The sequence below is a fragment of the Motacilla alba genome, chromosome 1A (genome assembly GCF_015832195.1).
Source record: "Motacilla alba alba isolate MOTALB_02 chromosome 1A, Motacilla_alba_V1.0_pri, whole genome shotgun sequence".
NCBI lineage: Eukaryota > Metazoa > Chordata > Aves > Passeriformes > Motacillidae > Motacilla > Motacilla alba.
In genome coordinates, this window is record NC_052031.1 from 22,744,117 (window position 1) to 22,769,765 (window position 25,649).

At 41.2% G+C, this 25,649-nt stretch overlaps 1 protein-coding gene across 3 annotated transcripts in view; it reads left to right on the forward strand.

The window, feature by feature from the left end:
- The first annotated feature begins 486 nt into the window (after positions 1–486).
- The window catches only part of TSPAN12 (tetraspanin 12), a 41,223-nt gene continuing 16,060 nt past the window's right edge, over positions 487–25,649 (forward strand). The window contains exons 1-4 of one of the 3 annotated variants that reach the window (XM_038154376.1): positions 487–674; positions 1,019–1,155; positions 12,453–12,535; positions 13,161–13,296. In XM_038154376.1, coding sequence (XP_038010304.1) covers positions 1,090–1,155; positions 12,453–12,535; positions 13,161–13,296 — 285 coding nt within the window. In that variant the 5' untranslated portion in view covers positions 487–674; positions 1,019–1,089. The remainder of the gene's footprint in view (positions 675–1,018; positions 1,156–12,452; positions 12,536–13,160; positions 13,297–25,649) is intronic. The other 2 variants (XM_038154374.1, XM_038154375.1) reach the window with 2 other exon arrangements.

The window sequence follows — 25,649 nt, forward strand, 5'->3', positions numbered from 1 at the left end:
GTTTGATGTTGGCAGAGTTCAGTTTCCGGTGCAGACGCTGGAACTTTGTGAGATGCCTGTGGACCATTGCAAACGCGTTTCGTGTGGCATTTGCCACCCTGGGCCAACGTGTCACAAGAGAGGGGGCTTCATGTCATTCAACTCCAGTCAGCCCATCGCTTAACATCTCCCCTGAAGGAAAAAAGGCCCCCAGCTCTGAAACCACGCCACAACGAGGGCACTGGGCACAAGCGTCTATGCCAGCGGCACAGCCCGGCCCGGGAACCGGGGGCACAGCCTCACACGGCCCGGCCCGCGAACCGGGGGCACAGCCTCACAGGGCCCGGCCCGCGAACCGGGGGCACAGCCTCACACGGCCCGGCCCGCGAACCGGGGGCACAGCCTCACACGGCCCCGCCGGGGTCTCTGCGCTCCCGGCCAGCGCTGGCGGCGGCGCTAGGAGCGGGCGGGCGGCGGCGCATGCGCGGGTGCCGCGGGCTGGCGGAGCGCTGCGGGCGGGGCGGAGGGGCCGGGGCAGCCGCGGGGCCGGGCCGGGCCGGGCCGGACCTTCCCCGGGACCGGACCTTCCCCCGCGCCCGCCGCAGGGCATGGGCGCCGCGGCTCCGCGCTGCGCTGCCGCGCCCCGGCCCCATGAGTCCTCGCCGGAGCAAGTGAGTGCGGGAGGCGTCCGGGCGGTAAGTGGCCGCTGTCCCACGGCCGCCCTGCCTCCCCAGGGCAGCGCGTCCATCCTGAGCTGAGAGGGAGCTGGCGTCCCCGGGCCGTGCCTCCGCTGCCCTCAGCTCAGCTCGCTGTGCCGCTGGAGTAGCCCGTGGCTTCTCCCTGCCCGCGCATTTATTATTTTTATGAGAACAGCTCGCCCCTCGCTGCCTCCGGGCGGGGCGGGAGGGGAAGGGAGGCTGCCGGGGGTCTCCGCGGGGCGCGGCCGGTCCGGGCTCGGCGCGGCTCCGCCGCCTCCACCTGCGCGCTGGTCCCTCTGTGAGGCGGACTCGCCCACCCTTCTCCCCCTCTTCCCCTGCAGGGCGCCGGCGGCCCGGCCTCGGGAGGGAGGATGTGGTGAGAGGATGGGGCTGTGTCCCGCGGGGGCTCGCCATGGCCAGGGAGGACTCGGTGAAGTGCCTGCGCTGCCTGCTCTACGCCCTCAACCTGCTCTTCTGGGTGAGTGCCGGGCGCGGGCAGGTGCCGGGCACGGCCGCGGGCCGAACGCGCGGCGCCGGGGGCCGGAGGTGCCGCCCTGGTGCCCTTGGCCCCGTGCCAGGCAGCTCCCGCAGGGGAGTACATTTTACTGGGGGAAAAAAATGCCTTTGGAAACTAGTAGGAAGTAAAATTGAATTAGGGTTACTCGTGGGGATTGGAGTACCTGTAATATGTGAAGAGGGCGGTATTCACGGGTGGCTTCTTGACTGGGTGAGTTTCAAAGCATCCTGTGACCCAAGATGAACTCCAGGCTCTCGAAGGTACCTGAATAGTCTGCCCAGAGTCTTTTTTGTGTATTCAGTGGACAGATCCTAAGTGGTAGGCAAGGCCTTTTGTTTTGAGGATTTCAGTCTAAGCTGTATTTATTGCAGTAGGGTTTCTCACTCTCAGCACAAGTGGGTGTGATCAACTCTTGTTCCTTAAACTTTTGGAGCTTTGAAGAAACAGCTGGATGGATATTTTCAGAGTCCTCACTCATTTGCAACAAATGACATCTCTTCCACCTGAATTGATGAGATTTGTGCTTGGTAAGGGATGCAGATGGGATGACAGCTCACACCTGGTTCATAAGGGCTGGCTCCTGAGGTGCTCGAGACTTGAATGATGCAGGGATGAGACCAAACCTAGTTTATATCTGATTTTTTTTCTACCGTGCATCCTGCTCTGGGATCCCCAACACAGGAAGGGGATCTGTTGATTGACCTGTTGGCGAGGGTCCTGAGGAGGGCCACCAAGATCGTTAGAGGGGTGGAGTAACTCTTCTGCAAGGAAAGGCAGAGAGGGTTGGGATTTTTCAGCCTGGAAGAGAGAAAGCCTTGAGGTGACCTATTTGTGGCCTTGCAGTACCTGAAGGGAGCCTACAAGGAAGATGGAGAGGGGCTATTTACTAGAGCATGTAGTAAGGGCAAGGGGGAGTGGCTTCAGACTGAAAGAGAGTAGGTTTATATTACATATTATAAAGGAAGAAATTCTTACTGTAGTACCAGCGAGTCACTGAAACAGGTTGCCTAGAGAAATTTTGTCTGCCTCATCCCTAGAAGTGTTCAAGCTTTGAGTAACCTGTTCTAGTGAGAGGTGTCTCTGCCCATGGCAGGGGCTTTGGAATTGAGATGAAGTCCCGTGATGACTGAAAACTAAGTGAAAATCAGAATATGAATGAGAGAGAAAACTGTTAAACAGCATGTGGAGCAGAATGGTAGTTTTTGTGCAGAAAGGATTGCTTTGTTCAGGCTAGGGTCATGAAGCCTTTGAAGTCCTGAATAAAATTGTGCAGGAGTCAGTGGACACTGTCTGGTAAGGTCTGACTGTCTCAGAAGAGTACATCTGAAGTAAGCTTCAAAGTGTGTCCTGTGTGCAGCTGTCCCAGTATGTGTGATGGGACTTTGGCATTTGTCATTGCCAGCTTGGTGAGGATAGACTAGTGCATATGAAGCTCCTTAAGATAACACAAATGGCTAGTCTGATCATGAATACTGCTGAAAAACTGAAGGTGCAGATGGTGGCTGCAAAACACTGCTGTCTGCATTATTTGGTTGGTTTCGATGCTTACAGAAGTCAGTCACTCTGCTGCTATCCTTGTAGGCTCTCCTTAGTATTGCTTGTAAATGTACAGCTCTGTGCTCTGTTTGGAAAAAAACTTTTCTGGCTGAGCTCAGCTGATGAGCTGTGATGTACCTGTGTGTGCATGAGAGGGAGGCAGGCAGGAAGTGTTGTTACAATGCTTTCTGTCACTTTTGACCTAAAGTCTTCTGAGCTGTAAACAATCCATAGGCAATCAGCTGAAAGGCCAAGGCTCTGTTGTAGTGGTTCATCGTGTTTTATAATGGACCAGTAAATGTACTGCCTTTTCTGCTCCAGAAGAACACTGGTTTTGTGGAAGTGAGTGAATTGGTACTTCAGGACCTGCAACTTGCAGAAAGCCTTTCTTCTTACAAGATGGAAATAAATTCATTATCTGTGCTCTAACTGTTGTTGGTTAAGTGACTGGCACTGGTCATAGACCTGATGATGCCCTTCTGGAAGCTTTTTCCACGGTCCACTGAAGCATGCATCTGACTGCAGATGTCTCTTTCATAGCAGTGGAAGCTGCAGTTTCAGGACATCCTCTGTCTTCTAATTTTTTTTTGGCTGTGTATTTTTGACAGTGCCCTAGACAAGGAATTTCAGAATAAATCCTGCAGTTAACATTTGGTTTAATTCTTCTGCAATCCTCATATATATATATAGATATGGGTATCACTTCTTGGCATAATTTCTAAGACTGAGGGATCCAACTTGATTCTATGTTCTGTAACACTACTATTTCCAGTATATTAAAATCTGGACAGCCTAATAAAAGAGAAGACCTCCAAGAAGGCATGATTTGGTGCTTTGTGGTCAAGACTTAGTGCTTAGCTAAGCAGCCTATCTCAGTGGTTTTTGAGGGAGACGTGTTCCTACTGCTTCCTACTTTTCTGTTCTTAGGGACAGTACTGATCTTTGTTATATCTGGATAGTGTGTGTGTTGAGACTTGGAGAAATTTAGTTTTGATGGCTTTTCAAATATGTTTTGTGCAGTTTATGAGACTGCAGAGGTTTCCCTTCTGCTGGGGGCATTACTGGATTGGCAAGCTCCTGCCGCTGTCCCAGCTCAGTACAGTCCTGGGTGTAACATGAGTATCCTCATTCATTTTGAGCACTGTACGACTTGTCCTCACAGAGTCCCTCTTTGCCACGCTTTGCAGTGCTGCCACTGTTCTGTGTTTTGCTGTGGTTGTTTTCCTAGTCAAACCACTTTTGCAAGCGTTTATACTAGACAGACCTTCAGTCAGAGAACGTAGTCAGCCTGTAATAATGGCACAGACATATCACAGGAGATACTGGAGTGCAAGTATCCCCTGTGGGTTGTGCTAGAACAGGAACTGGCAAATGGTGCTGAGTACAGGGAAAATTCAGCCTCCTGGCTGCTTACAGTAGTAGGGGATTAAACAGTGCAGTAGTTTTGAGACGTACAGGTTTGTTCTACTTTCCTTTGCAGCTTAGCCATGTATGCTCTTTAAAAAAGTTATTAATAGTTGAAATAGATGAACTAAATAGTGATAATAATGCAACTATAAGCAATGCAATAATTTGATCCATTTTCTCCAATTTTTTTGGAAGAAAAGCGAAGTATAACATGGCAGGAAGAATGCATGAAAAAGTCTGTGTAGACTTTCTATCTTGGGAAAACTAAAAACTTTTTTTTTTTTCCTGGTGAGCATGTGAGTCAGGAGCAGCTGCTGTTGTGTCGCTTGTAATTGAGGATGACTGTACTGTAGTGCTGCAGACAAATCAAGGTTGTAAGTTGCAGTTGACTGTGTCACAGGTGGTAAGGATCTCTTCACTGATGATTAATAGTGTCAGTGGATGTTTGAGCCAAGACAGTGATAGTGCCACTTTCCTTTCACCTAGTGAGCTTTTTTTGCCTAGGGATGTGCTGTTTCTGTTGAACAGTGTTTCAGATTTCCTTCAGCAGTACCATTTAATTTCACTTGTGTGATTGCAGCCAATAAACACTTCTGGCAGGCAGTGAAAATTGTTTGCATCTATCTTGAGCTTGTGTTTGTGAACAAAATTTAAAAAAAAATCACATAAAATGAAAGCAGAGCATGTTTCCAGTTAGTTTTCCATTTGACCACTATGCACACTTAAATCTAGTTTTGCCTATGTGTACTAATTGAGAACTCGGAGCAAGTGAATATGAGTGTTGTGCTAGGAGGTAACTAAGGGTGGTTGGAAGCAGTGATATTTTATTACCTGTTTTATCCAACTTCAAATGCATGTGTTGAATCTTGTAAATTTTTTGCTTTATTTTTCAAGTCTATTGTGACAGGAGAAAGAAATCAGTCTATCCTGCCTTCTGTGAAACCAGATTCTGCATAGAGGTTGTTTCTCCTGTGTTTTGACTTCCACTCTTGTTGGTGGGATTTGTAGATACTTGGAATGAAAATTTTGGGGCAATGTTTTAAGTGGCAAATAATATCCATTGAAATTAACACTGCCTGGCAAGGTACTTGTAGCACAATAAACTGTGTTTTAGGTTAATATCCTCTGATTTTAGAGACTGCAGTTTAGACATGTGGAATTAAAACCTGCTTTTCTTAGCATTCTTTGTATAAAGAAAATAACTGTGGCTTCTGTGGGAATATGCTGTCTTTTTAAAGGAATGCTTTCAGCAGAGAAAGCTACAGAAGGAGTTTTAAAGGACCAGAACTATTTTTAATTCTGGTATTTGAGAAATCTCCTAGTTTTTGGTTTCTTTAGGCTGTAATATTTATATGACATTATTACATTACCATACTATGTTCTAACAAAGTAGAGGTCAGCCATAAGTTAACTTTGTGTCTACCTCTATAAAACTTTTTATTCCAAGTATCTTTGTAGGTGATATGGCTCAACCTGAGTGGCATATCAGCTGTGAATTGCTGGATGAGTTTCTGGAAAATTGTCCTGAAATAGAGTGGCTTAATGTGCTAATGGAAGTGGAAAAAACAAACCCAGACCCCACCCAAATGTTAGAAGTCGCATTAATATGCTTTTTAATTGCCATTCAGAAAGAAATTAACCAAAGACACTTTTTTGGTAATACTCACAGTTGTATTATTGTTCCGCTTAACTCTGTGGAACTCATTGCGTTAACCTGGAGGATGAATCACAAACCTGTGCTGACAAGATTTGAGCCCATAGCTCAGGGGGAAGTAAAAATTTCAAGCTGTGTGTTTATATTGGTAGACCACAATCTGAAGCAAGCTGGAAGGATCCATCTGGCATGTAGGTACTTGTATACTTTTTGTTTCTTTAAATTCACATCTCCTTTTGTAGAAGATAGCTATCCAATTATTCATTAATCTCCATTACCCTGTGCCCAGTGTGCTCCTGTACCCTGAAGATTCTCTATTGTCTTGAGTCTGTGACAGGCTCTAGACAAGGCTCATAGAATAATAACAGTTTTTTAAATATCTTGTAGCTATTTCACAGGGTGTAGGGGACAGTTTAATTTTGTGCATTTTTATAGGACTATGTGATTTAAATAAAAATGTAGGTTCTTGTTAATCATCTTTGTATGCTTATGGGTATTCATGTGTAAAATGGGAAAGTTAGGTATAAACCCACTAACAGCTAATGTAGTCCTGTGGATCATAGGAAACACATGCTCTTTCTGGGTGTGTGTGTGTGTGTCTGTGTGTGTGTATATACATATATACATATACTGAGTTTAAAAATAATTTACCTCTGAGATCGACCACTCTCCATGAATAAAAGCAAACTCTTAAATAAAAAAATATATATGTGAAGGCACATCATGGTGATGTGTGGATTGTGATATGGATTGGGATACTTGACTTGTGAGCATTGCTCTGGATTACCTGTGATGAGCAGCACACGCCTGTTCCTCCCCAAAGCAAAAGATGTCTTGACTGTGAGCTGGTTACTTTTGAGGGAAAAGTGGCACAAGTCATGTCCTAACAAGAAGTGCAGTGCCTGAGTAGTTGTAGAGAGGGTGGTTGAAGAAATACATGCACTTGCTTTTAATGTACCCTTGTGCTGTGCAGCCCAGAGGTTGATGTGGGTCTGACACACAGTGGAACTGGACCTCAGCTTTGTTTGCATGCTTGGGCTCTTGTTCTTTCTGCTGTGCTTCCTCTGGGCACCTTGAACAGCCACCTGCTGAAAAACTGGCTCATATTGCCCGGGAGGCTGACCTCTTAGCAGCCTCTCAGTGCTCCAGCAGTTGCCTTACTGCAAACTGTGAGAGTTCCCGCCCGTGCCAAATGTGGAGCAGGTTGCTAACTCACTGTTGCAGCTGTGCAAGCAAACCCAGATTCGAAGTGCAAATATGAACATGCTTCAGCTGTTTACTGATGTGGGAGGGGACCAAGGCATAACCTTGTAGAAAGCTTAGCTAAAATGAAATGTTGGAATATCTGTAGAATAAAAAGTGCTTTTCTAGGAAATAGGGGATTTCCCTTTTCTATAGGCAATTCTTCTTTCTCTAAACATTTAAGTGGTTTTGCCAGGTAATACAGAAAAACAAGGCCTCTTTCTCCCCCTCCTCCACCCTTATGTCCCTCTGTCCCAAAAAATGCAGCTGTCTGTTTATCCACGGATCTGAGTTATCTGTGTTTGTTCAATGATCTGAATATTGAACCTAATAGTGAAAATCCTGTAAAAGCATTACACTATGCCCCTGACCTTGTGGTGGTGTAATCCCCTCCGTCCCTTGGTAAGTCATAGCTCAGATTACTCAAAAATTTTTAACAAGAAGATTTTCACAAGGTTTGTGTTTTGGGTTTTGTTTGTGTTTTTTTAACTAAAATTATGGGACATATCTTGATGAATGTTGTCATATCTTTTTATGTAAAGCAAGTTGCTCTGTAGTGCTGTTAGTCAGTGTTTCATAATGGATATAAGAGCATGGCCTGAAGATGTTTACGCCATCTAATAGAATAAAAATGATCATGTGGGATTTTTGCTATAGAAGATACTTTTAATCTTTCCTCCGATGTAATATTTAAAAAATATTCTCAAATTTGAGCAAAAGTAAAATGAATGTGTTAGAATGTTCAAATGGAAAAAAATGGTGAGAGTGTGAAGACATGTGTGGATATAGCAAGATCAATTGGACTTGCTCCCTTTAAGACCAAAATCCGTATTAATTTGTTAATTGGAAATGCAGGTTTCTTTTCCAGTTTAGGTATGGCCTCAGAGACATTGGGAGTAGCAATTTCAAAATAATGGCTTAAAAGATATACTTAATGGGTTGCAGATGATTTTATATTTCAATTTTGATGCTTCATTTACATAAGAGAGTTCCAAAGACAATTTACACTATGCTTGGAAATGATCACTCCTAATAGCTGAAGTCTGTTGTTGGATATTTTAATTCAGTTGTCTAAGAAAACTTTAGTAGCTTAATATATTATTGTATGCATATTGGTCATATATAAAAATAGAATTTGTTACCTCAGTTCAAATCTAAGTTACTAAGTTCAATCAGTGTGAAAATATATTTAAAATAGAGCATTACAGTAGGCATCATTGTGAACTCCTCAGCGTCATGTTGATGGGTATACAACATACTGTGACAGTTCAGAATTAAACTCATAGTGACTTTTGCAGCCAACTGCAACAAGTAAACATATTTTATTGCTTACTATCATAACATATTTACAGTACAGCAGACTGGCTGTCATCAGAGAAGCTTGAATGAGAACTTTTTGGGGAAATGATGTTACTGCTAATGTGAGAATTGTCTTAGCAGTTTTGTCATAAACTTCTTTCATCTGATTGCTTGATACAGATTTTAACTGTATTATACATATAAATTGTTTTGAAGCAGTGACTGAAGTGGGGACTGCCAGTTTTTGGGGCCACTGTTTTACCATCTTTAAAATGAACCAACAAGAGCTGTAATCAGGACCTTGCTCTTGCCCATGACTTCTTGAAAATCACTTGGCAGTGAATTGCAGTGATGTGCCTGCTGATACTTGCTGGTGGGTTTGGATGTACACCAAGGTTTTTGGGGAGGCTGTTATTGTTTCTGCCTGCTGAGTGCCTGGACTCAGTTGTACTGCTGGTGTTGATGGACTTCTTGTGCTGCTGGCTGAATATCTGCGTGTGCTGTAGGTGGTGTGAAGTGGTGGATGCCTGGAGCTTTCTTGATGTCATCTGGCACTTGAGGATGTTTAGTGCTTTTACAGGGCAGCACATCTGCACGTTGAGTCAGCAGGAGGCTGTGGAGGCTAGACATGTGTGTTGTGTTCTTGCTGTGATTCCCCTGTGGCTGTGGAGCAGGTGAGCAAGTGGATTGATGGATGGGAGCTAGTACTTGATAATCTTTTGTCAGTAAAATAAACAACAGTCATTATGCAGGACAGTCTGGTGTTGCAGAGGCATCTTTCATCTGTCAGGGTGTTGCTGCCCTGAGCCTCACTTCTGATCAGAGGGGATGCAATTTTTTCCCCATCATTTCCTTCTGTTAGTGAAGAGCTACCAAGCACTTGCTGGCTTATGTGCTGTGAAATACACCTTTTGTAATGAACTTTTTTCTGAATTGCTATTTTGAGTTATCAGTTTGCTCTTTTACAAGGCCTCTTTTTTTCAAGAGGAGCCTCTTGAGTGTTTGCCTTCACTTTCTGCCCCATGCCTTTCTGCCACCCCAGCTGGATACTGTTACTGGCTTTCATGCCTGTGAATGAAGTGTGTCACAGCACTCTGGCTTTCAGGTCTTTCAGAGTAATAATTCACTTTGGACTTCCTTGAAAATATGGTGCCCAAAGGTGCCTCACTAGGAATTTGATTGGAGGAGTGTTGCACAGGTAATCTGTGTGTAACATCTGTTTAGCAGTGAGGTAAGACAATATGCTTGCACTTTTTTCAGAGTCATGCTGACCTAGCTCTTGTGCATTTTAAGAGTAGCAGAAGTCAGTAACACCTGAAGCAGCTAATGGTGATGAAAACATGCAAGGCACAGGGTAGGTGAGTTGCTGAGGGGTAGCCTGGCTTTCAAGGCTTTATAGGTGGAATGTTCTTCCATGTAATTTTCATCAGCAAAAAACAATAGTAATTGTTAGTTATTCATACTAAATGAGAATAGCCAGGCAGAATCTAAATGGCTAAAATCTTTCTGAATGATGCAAGAGGCCTTTCATTGAGAGTTTGTTGTTATGAACTGAAATGATGTTCATGTAGTTATATTATTGGTGAAGGTTATGTTTCCTAGGTTGAAGGAAGGAGTCCTTTACTTCCAGTTACTGTTCATAAATAAAGAGGGAGTCACGTTTTGAGCATTTTGAGCATTTCTGTGGAAGTCACCTGGCCATGTGTCTGCCTCAGCTTGGTGAGCTATCTGCCTACATTTTCCATGCATTTTATGTGGGCAAAAATACATATCTAGGTAGATGAAACTCAATTTAGGCAGACAGAACAGAACTGAAAGTTCTTGTCCTTCTTGATTTGCATTCAAGTCCTTTTCTTCCAGCCACCTGAATGGTTCTGTTAGTGACAGGACTCTGCTCAGTACTTTTTGGTCTCCAGGAAGTCCTTTCTCTCCCCTCTGCCTTTTACCTGTTTGCTCTCTGATCTCCCTGTTGTGTGAGTAACCTGCTTGCTTCAATATGCTGCCAGATCTTACCTCTGCTGAAAGAACAGTTTAGTCTTCCTCGAAATCCACCACCTCTCACTGCTGTGTACAATGTGTTGCCTCATGCTGACGGCTGAAAGAAAATTGGTGCAGCCTGAAAGTGCCTAATGGACAGCAAGGAGCAGGCAGTCCCCCAGTCTGGTATGTGAGGAGGAATATTATTTAGAAAGTGATCATTTTTCTAGTACTGCTTTTATAGCAGGACCATCTGGCTCTTCCTGAAAGTTTCTGAGCAGTGTTTTGATGGACTTCTCATTTCTGAACGCTGCTGTTGTAAAATGGAGTAACCAAATCAGGTTACATCTTAAATATATCTTAAATATTTTACCATAAAACAGAGTGGATGTGTGAGCGAATGGTTTTCTGTATGTATCAACAGGGCTTTCAGGGAGATGTGGAGGGTTAAAAATGTTTTGTATTGCCTTTTGACAACAAGAAAGTAGGCTGGCTGCTTGTAGTCTGCTTTACCTCTCTAGTGTTTTTGACTGCTTGTGTGGTATGTTTGCCTGGTGCTTTCTTAGGCGATAGGTGGGAGGAGTTTATTTAGGAGGAGATTCCAGTCATCTTGTTTTCCTTGTTCCTGCAGCTTCCTGCAAATAAGACAATAGAAAGTGTTCTTTACTGTTACTGTTTCACCAACTAAAACAGATCCCACAGACTATAAAGAACAGGAGTGAATATAGTAGACATGTAGCATGCACTAGCTTCCAGGAGTGTGCTTGCAGCATGCCAAGCACCCAGCTCCTGCAGGCAGCGCGCACAACCTGGGCACTGCCTGCACTTTGTGCATCAGATCTGAAAAGCAGGAAGAAGCTCTGGGATAGCTGCTGGGACTTCTGTGAAATCACAAAGGCAGAAGTGGTCTGCTGTGGGCATGCTGCAGGCTAAGGAGCCAGTAAGGACACAGAGTGACTTTTCCTGTTAGGTTTGAACCACTTAACTTGTTCTTCAAAATACCTTGAGGGAAATATGAGGGTGTGTGAGAAGCTGAATGTTGAGGATAACAGGGGAGATAAGCACTTCTTACTGGTGTAAGAAACTGGAAGTGAAATGCTGATGTGCCCTGTCATACTCTCTATGCAGTTCATGAAAATAGTAGTATTCAGGAAAGTCAGCATGCTTAGGACTCCCTCCCTCAGCAGGAGAGTGGTGCTTCTGAGGTCCTGCACTGCATCTTCTGTGGCTCAGGCCTAGGTACCCCGTGAAAGTGAGTGAGGAGTGCCTTGTCCTCTAGCAGTACCTCTGCTGCAGCTGAGTGCTGCCACAGTGTGCCAGAGTGCTGTCGCAGTGTGGCAGGTTGTGAATGAGTTGTTCAGGTTTGTCTTCTCAAGAAAATCAGAGGGCAGAGCTTCTCCTGGTAAGTTCCAGGTGTGCTGAAGTGTATGATGGCATCAGGTGGCAGAAATTCATGTCTGCTGAGATGGTGGCAATTCTAGATGGGGAATTCTAGCTCAGTCTTAGGGATTTACTTGCTGTGGGAGCAGTCCTGGTGAAAGTGTAGTGGCTTTATGCCTCTGAAGTGCCTGACATGTTAGATACCCAAATGCTTTGTGTGATTTATCATTGAAATGCAGTTAGTTTTATTTTCATGTTATGGTTCAGGAAGCTGAAATGTAGTGTTCATGGTGTGACTGTGTCAGAATGAGCAAGAGAATCAGTTTCTTCCAAATTTGACCCAAAGATTTATCTCCTCTCTTGAGTGTCAGTGTATCAGGACTGTTGTGTCAGATTTTTCTTCACTAGCTGGGCATGGCTTCATGGTTTCATGCAGACTGATGTGTATCACTTGTGAGCCCTGAAGAGTCACTGATTTTAGCAGTGTAACCCCTCCCTGTTGTTTTTATGGTATGTTGTGGAGTGGTGGGATGGGAGCCAGCAGTATCATCACTATGTGGAAAAGATTATTGTCACTGGCACCCTAATACTTGGGCTACAAACCAATTCTAGGCATATAGTAGTACAGTTTTGGGGACAGTATGTTGTTCAAATAAATGAATGCATGAAAGATCTTAGTGATGATTTATCCTCTACTTAAATTGTGAATGATCTTGTAATTCGTGTTAAACACATGATAAATAACTTAATGTTTTCTTTTTAGTTGATGTCCATCAGCATATTAGGGGTTTCTGCTTGGCTGAGAGACTACCTGAATAATGTTCTCACTTTAACTGCAGAAACAAGGTAAAGCTTTAGTTAAACTTCTAATCTGTGTGGGTTACTGATTAGGATAAATGTTGTTCATTCTGTGTGGTAAGCTTCTTAGTTAGGACTTAGAGAATTGAGAATCTTTCAGTTAAACTAATCATTCTTGTATTGGAAGGTGCATTTTGCCCCAGTTTTGGGCATCAGTTGAAATTAGAAAAAAGGGAAAGATTGGAGTTTCAATCATGTGGCTTTTTCTTCTGACAGGGATCAATTTTTGGTCTGTTGACAACATGTAATAAAATTATATTACTATTTAGTTTTGAATACTTTATTCAGTCCAGAGATTTAGAAATTCTATTAATTTTATTACAGCAGTGCTTATGAGCCCTGGTGATAAAACAGGGCCTCGTTGAGCTGCATACTGTGCAAGTGCAGGACAGGAAGATTACCTTTACTCCAGAGAGGTTTTGGACAATGCAGTTTTTGGTATCTTAATGCAGCATTTGACTTTAAAACCATGTTGAAGAGATTTTTGTGAAATGTGTAAAGTGCTGGAAGGAATGCATCTGCTAATCACCATTTTATTCTTAATGGCAGTATTTTTTTATTTTAGTTAATTGTGCTTGTGCTTGTTTTGATTATTGTTCTGATTGGTTTTTAGGGTGGAGGAGGCTGTCATTTTGACTTACTTTCCTGTGGTCCACCCAGTTATGATTGCAGTCTGCTGTTTCCTCATCATAGTTGGAATGCTGGGATACTGTGGAACGGTGAAAAGAAATCTGTTGCTCCTTGTCTGGGTATGTTTCATAACTTCTGTTTTGTTTCAGGAGTGTTAGAAAGGTTTTAATCCACAGGCACTAGATAAATACTGATTATTTTTTATTACCCTGTTGAGTTACGGTATCGGTGAGGAATTGTAATTGCAAAGTACACAGTAGGAAATAATTTATTGCCTAGACTGCATTATGCTGTGACTGAAAGACAAGTACTGTCTCAATTGCAAAAATTCATTTCATTTAGTAGAGGAGTTGCTGAAGGGAAAAATAACTCAAACTCTTCAGTACTAATAATTATAGGGTCATGAGTCTGAGTACTCTGAAACAAATCTGTATGCTACTGTTTTGAGTCCTAGCTGAGCAACAGCTACCTAACCTAGACTTTGCATTATTCCACTGCTGACTGTGTGTGTAAAGTAGCAGCACTTGTAGCTGATGAAAGTTAATTATGAGTGTGTTCAGAAGCTTTGTCTTCTCTTACATGGATGTGGAATTTTGCAGTTGCATTTGGTTGTGAGCAAGTTTAAAAATAAATTCCAAATATCCATCTTTTTCCTTCATTTGAAGAGTGTATAACTGAGCTGACAGCAGCTGAAATGTAGTAGTCTCTCCTGCACAAGGTTTTGTGTACAGTTTAGCTGTGATGTGGCTTTGACTGTCAAGGGAGCCAAACAACATGTTCTTCATCTGTAAGTCAGTGAATTTGTGGAAAATTAAAGCAACAGTCAACCAAAAAAAATGCCACTCCAACAAAAGCCCATCAAGTTCACACAAATTTTAAATGTTTAGAGTTACAATTTTTAGACTGTTGGCAGTACTGACTTCCAAGAGATCGAAGAGTGCCACATGTCTGTATGCTTCTTAAAAGCGTAGCTGTAGCTCTTTGCAGAATTGGACTCTGTTTTTTAACATGAGGCTAAGCAGGATTCCAAGCACTCTGTAAGTTGAAGAGAGCAGGAGCAATGAGGTTTATAGGAGGTTTATCAGACTTGACTGCTGTAATTGCAGTAGGAGAAATCAGACAGCTAGAACCCTTCAGCCGTTGGGACTGTCCAGGGTGCCATACAAGTAGAGTTGGGCTTTTGCTGTTTTTTCACTGCACTGTGTGCTGGATTCTCACAGAGTGCATTCAGTTGAATTTTTCTTGTGGATCTGTGCAGGCTTAAGTATGCGACACCTAAACCTCACAGATTTTGCACAAAATGACCATAAAACACCATAAGAAATTGGCTGCGATTTATGGAACCTTTGCTTTTCTCTAACAGAAATATTCTAACTGCAGAATAAACAGTTGCAAAACTGTACTGCAGTCTTGCATTAATTTTTTTTTTTTTTTATTTGAGAGGGTTGGAGGAAGCTTGATTTAATATTTCCAGCTGAATGTCTGTGACAGAAGTGTTCCTTAGTTGCAAGAGGGCCGTGCTGTCTCTCCTTTTAGATATTTTGTTCAGCCTGTATGCAGTGTGAAGATGGTTCTTTCAAAATTATATTGTTGGGGAATACTCTCATTTAAATCTGAACATGTTAGAGTTACAGAATAGTCATGCATTTTTTATTTCTAGATCTTAGCATTGCAATGTTGAAATCAATGGAGACAAGTTCTGAGACAATTACTTAATTATGGGCATGTATGTAAGAGTAATGGATTAATGTAATTTTGTACCATATAATTATTTCTCTAGTGATCTTTCTTACATATCTTAAAAGGGCTTTGTATATATTTTTGTTTCATCAAAACAGTGAAAGTATTAAAATACGATAAACTTACTTAACTTAGGGGTTTTTGTAAGAGTATAAGATTTCTTTCATAATGTGTTCTTTATTTTATAGTGGTGGTAGTTTTTAATACTGATTAAATTAATTAAAAGGTAAAAGTAACTATATGATGTTGATCAGTGCCACATAGTATCTGGGAAAAGAAAAAGCTATTTTCAGTATAAGCTTTGAAAAAATGCACCTTACTACTTCAAGAGATAATGAAGTTAAAACTAGTTTTGACCTTCAGTTTATTTACACTGCAAGTGAAAAGAAGAAATAATTTACAGCCTTTAGTACCATCTGGAAATAAATAATTTGAAGTGTGTTTAGGCAGTCAAGTTAAACTAAATCAAAACAAGACATTTCTCTCATTTTATGTTGCAATATTTCATTTTCAGGAGCTTGAGATTTGCTCTTGCTAAAAAAACTGCTAAGCAAAACTAAATTATATCTTCCTAAATATGTCATTGTCTTTGATTGATTGTTAAATGAATGCAGTTATGTTATACCATACAGAAGTATGCTGACATAAGTCAATGCTTCATTCATCAGACTAATCGGAAAACTGATGGATCAACAAAATGAGCTTTTGTTCAACCAGATGAACTAAAAGAAAAGAACCTTCATGTAAAACATTAACAACCTCTTCAATCATGCTTTCAGTCTTCTTTTTGAAGTACATGAAAGCCATAATGATGGCATGCACAGATAATTGGATACAAGTCTTGGCATTCCTGGCAGCATGCTCATTGCAAGTGCTGATGTTAATTGAAATGGATTTTTGGAAAATGTAATAAAGTGTAAAGACAATAAAATAAATATAGTGTTTGGTTTTAATACATTTGAATACATAATCATTTTCATTTTGTTCTTGAAATTTTGTCTTGAAGTTTAAATGCTTGAAACATTTCCATCTTCTCATAAGGGCATAAGTATAGATCAAACTCACGTTTGCTCAGCTTAGTAGTAGGAAAATGGAAAACCTCAGTCTGCTGAGGTGCACGCTCTGGACTTTTTGTAGAACTGGCATTTTAAAGCTATGATCATTTCATTTTAATTACTTCAGGAATATGTCCTGAAGGGTAGATGGTCTGAAGAGTCCATGTGTACCTTGAGTTTCTGTATTTTTTTTGTGTGTGATTGACCAACATTCTCATGTAGAAGTAGCTGTGATGCCAGCCTAAAGGGGAAGAGCTGAGCTCTTCAAAGTCACTGACTTGGATGCAAATAAATACTTTGCCTCTCCTCTTCTGAGGCTCTGTTTTGGATTGTTTTCAAAGTTTGTTGTGCACATTGCCTAACTGAAAAAACCCAAACCCTAACAAAGAGCATATATTCATTACGAGTAGTAACCTAAGAATGTGGGTGGGTTGTTTTGGTTTTGTTTGTATGTTATTTTTAAATTTTGTTTGGTTTTTTTTGTTGTGGTGGTGGTGTTTATTTGTTTAGTGGTGTTGTTGTTTGGGAGGGTTTTTTTGAGTTCTTTTTTTTATTAAAATAACAAAAGTAAGCTCTGGTGCTTGGCAAGAAGAGCTTAATGAAAATCCTACTGGAAAATCATTCCTGGCTGAAATTTTCATTGCAAGTTCTTGTATTTTTAACCATTACTTTTCTGTAACTGCAGCATTCAATCAGCAAATTTGGATTCAACTTTGTGTATGTTTTCACAAAGGGGAAAACTATTAGAACTATTTGATGGTCAACAGGGCAAATCCTGTTACTGATTTTTATCACATAGTTGCTTGAGTAATAAATATTCCTCAGAGCTAAACATTGGTAGACGCTGTTGGTGTGTGGTTAAACAGCTTATTAATTCAGTTCTGATGGAACCTGGTTATAAATTGGACCCTGGTAGACTAAGCCGTGTATTGAGTTGAAACACAACCAGACAAACCATCATTAAACTTGTGGTTTCTGTGAAGTCTGTCTAAAGAATGCTGAGATAATGTTGACTGTGTCACTTCTTGTGGCAAATTCTTCTATACACATACACCCATTTCAGTCCATGTGGATGCAGAGGTGACAGGGTTGATTAAATTTGGACATCTGCTGTTTTGCAAGATACCAATAACTGCTAATGTTTTCTTCCTAGAAGGCATTCTTACTCTGTGTGAAACATTAGCTGCTCTACAGTACCACAGCATCAGCTATTCTGTAGTACTTATGACTACAGTTGGCAGGAATTAATATGAGACTTTAGTGATAACAAATTCTGTTGTCTGTTTTTTTTTCCTTTTTGTGGCAGCATGTGTTTCTGCAGTAATACATAGTATAGGTTATTTGCTCTGTACTAAGACAGGATATTTATTCCTATCCATGTGGACTCTTAGCACAGTTACAGCTGCTCCAGTACCTTGTACTAACATTTGGCACTGGAATTGTTATTTACCAACCAGAAGTATTTCTAAATTATTTAGATACCAAGCATTAAAGGGAAGAAACAACTAACAAACATACTTGGTGTAAACCCGTGCAGTTTAGTATTAAGCTGGACAGGCTGAGTTTGTATTTTGTGACTTTTATCAACAGCCTATTTACAAATGTGCTATGAGGAGGAAGAAGACAGAGATTCACAAGACAGGTTGGCCTACCTTGTTTGAAAGACTGGTTTAAATGTGTTTATAATACTGTAGTTCAGGTTTGATGAGAGGACAGTACTCAGCTAAATCTCAGTTTTAGATAGCCTAAGGGGCTGGACATTAAGCTTGCATTCTGAAGTGCTGCTTGTTTAATGTTCCACTGGTAAGAGAAAATACACTGAAAGTTCACCAATTTTTATTATACCCTAGTATATGAGCAAATTTCTCAAAAAAATAGTGGATTTTTTTTTTCTCTCTATATTTCTAACTTTGAATTCAAAGGTAAACTGCTGGAGATGATGCCTGTACTAATTACTATACATCTTTTTGCCTTGAAATGGAGAGCAAGTGTCTTTCCTATTTAGATCAGAATTTTTAAGGTTCGGACAAGTTTTTTGATTTTGAGATGGATTTTGGTGATGCCACAGTGTCACCACAGAGCTAAGCCAGGCTTTGCAGGAAAGTGTGCACTCTCTAGGGCTCCCATCTCTGTGGAGTGGAGTTCATTGGTCCTGGGGTTCAATGCCAATCTCTCTGTCTTCCCACGTAAGCATGGTGCATTTTGTTGACCTTGTCTTCCCTGACAAATAAATCCTTGCTGTGTATGTCCTTAAAAGACATTTTCAAAGGCAAGTGCTTTGAAACAGTTAATTTCCTTTAGTGTGAGAGGGAGCCTACAGAGGAGACAAGAGTTGCTTGGCCGTGTGGGGTATTGGGAGTTGTGTAGTGATGGAGGTGCTGCCTGCAGAACACAGCAAGAGCAGCTGTGTATTGAGCAGCATGGGGAAGCGTGACAGGAATTGAACTGATAGGAGTGCCCAGGTCTTCTTGCAAGTACTTGACTTAAATCCAAATGTTTGCTGTGATCATGGTGATGATCTGCTGCTTTCATCCAGGCACTGAGCAGCTGCCTTGAATGCTCGGCAGTGTTGCACTGAGGCAATGCAGCACTATTTGGTGCTGTTATCCAGCAGCTCCAAGTAACAAGAACTGTCTGGCCTCTTGAGGGCAGTTCAGGGAAATGTATTTGACTTATGATAGCAAGGTTGGATTGTGCCATTAAGAGGCCATGAATTTTAATTCTTTGCTGTATATTTCTTCAATAGTGAAGAGACCTTTGCTCTTGCTTTAGGAAAGAGGCACAGTGCTGAAAGGTAGATACCTATTGGCAGTAGTAATTTCATGGTTTCAGTGTTTTCTGCATGACACATGTTGTCTGGACTCCTGTGCCACACTTTTTACTGCCTGCTCTACTTCTAGGCTCACCTGATGGGAGGTGACTACTTTGTTTTTGGGGACTTAGATCCTGAGTGATCCTGAGTGTTCATTTGCCTGGGTGTCGCTGTGTTTGGCCTCATGATCCTTTTGGAGCAAGCCCTGTAGCCCTTCCTTGTTCCTGTTTTCCCTCATTGCCACTTGTTCCACTATTAATACTGCTTCTTTCCTCCAAATTCTTGAGGCCCAGGGCAGTAGAGGAGAATGAAACAGCACCAGAACTGAAAAAGGCTCTGGAATAATGCTCCAAAGTCAAAAGAGGAGGGAAGATAGTAATAAAAGGTTTGGTGAAGTGATGGATGTGGGTACCACAAAACTATAGAAAAGATAAGGACTGATAGGACTGTAGTTCAAGGCGCTGGGGTTGTTGAAGGGTAGAGACCTGTGAGTAATACCAGGATGGGAATGAGGGATGCTGCACCTTGACTGAGAAAAGATGGAGAGCTGCTGAGATAATACATGGTCTTGCTGCCATAGTGTGGGGTTTTTTTTCCCCTCTGTCCTTTCCAGCTCTTGTTTTCTCATTGCTTGTTTGCCCAGATTTTTTTCTTTGCTGAAATGAATAGGAAATGGGAGAAGTTCCTAAGAGCAAGGAAGGGGTATAAGAATCCAGAAAGCCAAGCCAGATCTCTGTGTCTTGTGTGAGACACAGCCCAGCCTCACTGGTGGGGTATGCCTTGCTGCTGTTGCTCAGCTGCATTCTTGTTGCCACAAACTGAGTATGCGTGGATGTCTTGTCAGGTAAATTAATCTCTTTCTTGTTGAATCATACCACTTTGCCTATTTAACCACTAAGGCACTTTGCTGTGTCCATGGGGATTGGTTTTATATCATAAGACAGTTTTATATCATAAGAGCATTTCTTCACTCAAAATGTTGATTGTTTCAAGTGTCTTGGGTCATGCTGAAGGAGAGTCATTGTGTATCAGCAGCAAATGGGTCTATTTTACAAGAAAAAGGATTTTCTTGACTAAGGAAACATTTTATGGTGTGTAGTTTCCTTGGCAGAAAAATAAAGAGCAGGTAGACAAATGAAGGAAGCTGTGTTTTGAAAAATCTGTGCAAAATAGGAAACTTTAGGTTTTGATATAAATCTTATGAAATAGGGGAAGAAAAAGGGGAAAGGGAATATGACAAGCAGTAAGAAAATCATGGTCTGATGTCTATCTTCACCAATGTCCTTTTTGGTACTTTACCTTGCAATAACCCTTATTTCGGGAAGTTCACTGACTTGAGGTAATTGAACCCTTTGTAAATAAATCCTAATAATTGTTTGAAGTGTGTATTTGCTTATTTCTAAATAATACCAGTTTACATATATAAGCAAAGATAACCATTAAAGTTAAAATTTACAACAGGTGAAGAATATCCCACAGAAGAATCAAGGCTGTGAACAAAAATCTAACCATTCGTAAATAATTTCATTTAGTTTTTTAAAAAACAAATGGCTTAGTAAAAAGAACTTGGACACATAGCTTTAAAAACTAGAATGTTCATTGCCATAACAAAATTAATTTAAAAATTACTTACAAAGTTTTACAAAAAATAGGTGGACTTTGCAAAGATCGTAGACTTCAAGACATTTTGACAGAATTTTGTGATCTGGGAAACCAAATTGAAGATAATAGAGATGCTTGATCATTTTTGTGTGAAATGTATTTATTTTGAAGAACTGGATGGCATTCCATAGCTTATGTTGCAAGTTGATGGTTTCAGCTCATTTCCCTGTTGACTTTTGGCTGCGTGTCTCACAGATTTCTGTGTTGTCAAGCAAATAAACCAAATTTAAAATCAAAATGATTAATGGACTGTTAATTCCTACAGGGCAGGGCTCAGGGTGCAGGGGAGGGAGGCAGGGGAAAATTTGTGCTGCTGGAGTGGATAAACCAGATGTCAGTTTTCCATGCAGATTGTCTGACTGTTTAATGAGTGTTTGCTCCATTTTAAAAAAAGATAGCTGGATTAATCATGAAAATAACCTTGTTAGTTTGTAAACTGACAAAATAACGGGAACCACAGCTTCTTAGTTATCGAAGGAGGAAGGACTTGTTATGTTTTACACAGCACAATTCTGGTTCCCGTTGGTGATCCAGTAGTAATGGTCATCTGAGGTTTCCCAGGGGGCAGAGGGATGTTTGGATGGCTTGCATCTCAGAAGATCAAGGCTGATGCTCTCAGGCTGTTAGCCATTGAGAAATGCTATGCATAGCTCTTAAAATCTGCTGGCATTTGCTTTACATACCATATACTCTGATCTTTTAGAGGGTACAGTAAGGTTTCATTCTGCAGCTGCCCTCTTGGAATTTCCTTCAGCCCCTGCCCTTTTCAGAGCTTTCTTCACCTCTAATGCCACATGGAACATGTTACTTAAGAAAGCAGAGTGAGACAGCAAGTCTGAGGAGAACAGAGTTGTTGATCAGCTACTCTCTGTTTGCTCAGGCATAAGGGCTGGGTTTTTTCTTGAGTCTGGGGGGGGGGGGGGAAAGGGGGGGTTTATATCTTCTGGGAGAAAAGTGTTTGGGAGGAGAGTAGTAAAGCCTGAAAAAAAAGATGTTTATGAAATAAAATACAGGTGATGTGAATGATGATTCCTTAATAAGCACAGTGACCCTTTAAAGAAAGGTACGTTTGCTCAGAAAATGAAGGATTTCTATAGTCTTGTAGAGAGGTTCTCCAAAAGCTCCCCCATGTTCTCTCTTTTCTTCACTATATTGCAACTTCTGGCTCCAGTAGTTAGCCCCTGCTGCCACTGCTATTTGCTTTCATATACAGAATGCACTCTTGCTTTTTCACTGTCTGGAAGTGGGCCTAAGAAGTCAGTATTTTGACTGTGTTGTGTGATGGGATATATTTGTTCTCTAGGGATTAATTAAGTAGATGGTGGAGCCTCCTCAGGTTGACCATAGTTAACTAGGAAGCTGTCAGAACAGAAGAGCATGATGCGACATAAAATCAAAAAGGTCTGAGTGAGGAAAAGATGAACTGAACTATTCTTGTGCCTTTCTAGTTCTGATGAAATTTGGGTTGACACAGAACCCTGTCTCTGTTTGTGGCTCTTGCTTCCAAATCACACTTGCAAGCTGCAAACAAAACAATCACTGGTATGAGTGGGCTCAGAGGAGCATGACTGGGGATATGTTCAGGTCTTCGATTCTCCTTGTGCATAGGCTAACAGCACAGTGTTACTGGTTATAGTAGCTGCTTGCTGATGAAGTATTCATAGGTCATTGGCAACAAATTACTGAAGCCATTAGTGGCAGACTGAAAAAAACATGTGAAAAAACCCTGTCACTTCCAGAATATACATGGGTACACTCAGCTTTGTAGTATGGCAGCTCTTATCTGCTTGAGTTGCTTGGCAGCACAGTGCCATAGTGACCACTAAATACCCCAAGTGACCAAATTTCTGTTGGAGTTCCTTGTCTTAGCTTTGTTCCTGACAGAGCGTTCACACAGGGTTCAGAAGGGCATCCTCAGAGGACAGTCATGCAGGTTGTGTGTCTGTGCCAGTAGCCACCACCATGGTAGCTAAAGTAGGGCACTGGCTATTGACATTGCCCTGGCTGTTGCACTGAAGGAAACTACTGTAGGGCACTAGAGTTTTAACTAAAGTTTTCATTTGCTAAATGTACTTAGAATTCAATATTTCTACTGTTAAAAAAATCTCTGAGAAGAATTTAGAATCTCTCTCCATGTACTGTGTTTTCTTAGTGTTCTCCATCATCCTGTAGCCATGTTAGTAACAGAAATAGGTTATTTTTCACCAGTTCTTTTTACCTGTTGCCTGAAAAGCATAGACAAATTACATTAGGTTATTAATTGCAGGTATCATGTGGTGTATTCAACACAAAATCTCTAGAACTACAGTAAGAGTTTTATATTACATATCTGCAAAAGAAAGTTACCCACTACAGTTTTGTTGCCCCTAAGTTGCCCACAATTTCAACAAAAAAAATCCTGTACTCAGCAGGTTAGAAAGCCATGAGGGAGAGATTTTGTGTTGGGAGACACTTCATGAGTCTGCTCTTTGCTATTACTCTCTGAACCGAATGGGAGTTGTTGTAAAAACACCTTTTAAATAAATGTAAAATGCCTTAGGTTCAGTAAAAGCGATTTTGTGTTTGCATTTGCTATTTTTATTTGTGTTTTTGTCTTAAGTGATTGAGACGATCAAGAAAGAAATATATTCCTGGAATATATTTGGTGGTGGTGGACATTAGCTTAGTTTGGTAGAACAAATGTAATACCAGAAAAGCCTGTCATAATTTACTTAGGATAAACTAATTTTGTAAGTTAGTTTTTAGTCTTAGATGGAGAGATAGGAAGATATTTTGGGCATATGCCAGATCATATATGCTCCATTTATGGAGCACTGGCATACACTGGCATATATGGAGCTTGTACCCTCTTGTGCCACTGTGGTGTGCAGAAATTTTATTCAGACTAAAATTTTTAATTATATTTACATAGCCTATACAGATCTTTATAAAAATAGGTTTTAATTACTTTGATTTTTAATGCATATCTGAAAATACCATGTATGTTTTTTAGTGCTTTATCAGGTTCTGATAGCCTTTATGCACATAACTATTTGAATTAGGACAAAACCTATTCAATACTACTCCCTGTTTTTTGGTTTGGTAGATGCTGGTTAGGTTTTGTTTTGGTTTTTGTCTTTATTTACTTGATGGTTACCTCCCTTCTGTGGCTGAAATTCATCATAATGGGATTTGCATTCACTGTCCCCCTGTCCTTTCTGTCTTACATACAAATTGCCTTAGATGTGAACGTGGGGTTGTTTGACTTGTCCAGGAGCGGGAGCTCTATGGAGGCTGTTACAAGTTACAGTAGGTGTGTGTAAGCTGGTAGCATCTCTGCACTAGTAGGTAGTATTTCAGTGATGGGATTCCATGCTGTTGTTGTGTGTGGTTTCTGCGTTGGGGGTTTCAGGATTTGAATGCTGGCTGTGGATATTTTTTGTGGCTGTACCACATGAAGACTATTCCAGCAGACCAGGGTCTGGTGATTATGTATGGAATATCTTTACTATCTTCCCTTGGCCCTTCATGCATCTTTGCATCTCTGAAACTAGTTTTCACAGTAATGACTTCTTTTCTATTTCCTCTTTTTGAATGTTTAGTCTCTTGCACAAGAAAGGAAGGAAAACGTGACTCTCCTGAGCCCCTAGGTCCTTCACCTCTCTTTCAGGACTGATGTGCTGGAAAAACAGAGTTGGTTAAGCCTCTGCAGTCTTGTCAGTGCTGCAAATGCAAGTGCTTGTGCAATGTTCCAGGTGTTAGATGAAATGTTCCTGTTGGAAAACTACTGCTTTACAGAGCTGCTGCCTCCCTTTCTTCTCCCTCCTTCCCTTCCACCTGTGACCTGTAGTAGAGCAGGCTTAACAAGGAGGTTGCAGGAGACCAGCTCCTGCTAACTGACAGCATCCATTTTACAGTGAAGGGATGCTGAAGTTGAGTATCTTGGCCACAAGCATGACATATGGAGCAGTAAATAGCTAATGCTTTATTTATTTTTTAAGTTGGCAAGTATTTTTACTTTGATTTATTACTCTCTGAAGAGTGTTTTCTGCCAGCATTTCAGTCATTCAGCTCCTCTCAAGGAAGCAACATTTTAGGTTTTTCACAGTTTTGCTGGAGGAAGAAATCCTTCAGTGAAACTGATGGGTTTGTAACAGGATCAAGGCACCACTTCAGTTTTCTGATTACTTCACATGCCAGACTAAGGAGAGAATGATGGTGATTAGCAATTGCCTACAAAAGGGAAATGCTAAAAGTCAGTAGGATTTGACTTGTAAAGCGGTCTCCAGTTCTTAAAACAATCACAGAAATTGGAAAATAGAGAATATCTACAGAAAATATCTCGGCAATGGCCAAGAATACTCTGAAGGTGATGTTCTGTGGAAGGCACTGTCAGGGACTTCCTGGCACAGTTTTGGGTGTGATACACAGCCGTGCTCCTCAGTGAGTTACTCATCTTTACAACATGTAAAGACAGCCCACAGGAGGAAATATTAAGCCTGCTTCAAAACCAACTCCCTGTTTCTGGCAAGAACCAGAAGCATGGAAATGCAGGAAGATGCATTTAGCATTCAGACTCTTGTGGGAATTTAACTGGGAACAGGGAATAAGCATTGAAGCCAGTAATAATTTCTAGATTTGGAAGATGGAAATTAGGGGTAATACATATAAATAATGGTTAGAGGATTTTTTTTTCCTCAGAAAAATCTTATATAAGAAGTATTTGTTTTGCAAACCATTATATATAGAGAGATATAATACTCCTTTTCAGTAGTGGAGAGAAGCAACCTCCTGTGTGCGAGTTCAGTTGCCTGCAGTTGCTCAGTTCAGAGCATGGCCTTTCATGTGTGGAAACTCATTGTTTTCTCTTCTATGTTATGGACAGAGATGGGCTTTCTCAGGACGGAAAGCTTGATTCTGCAGTGTACAGATTTGTTTAGATGTAGCTAGTCAGGAGTGCTCAGTCCCTGGCAGAGCCAGAAGTGGTTTATGAGTGAATCTGGCTAAATAGTTTTCTGTCTTGGGCTGTATTCAATAATAGCAAAAAATCTTGTGTTTGGCTCTTCTGTCTTCTACCACTATCACAAACACTCTTAACTTACACACTGAGAAAGATGAGGAAGTTTCAAATGCTAAACTTGATAAATGATTAAATGTTACAGAGAACTACAAATTAAGAGTTTTGCAGGGGACACCATATGTATACTCCCAGATGTATGGCTTT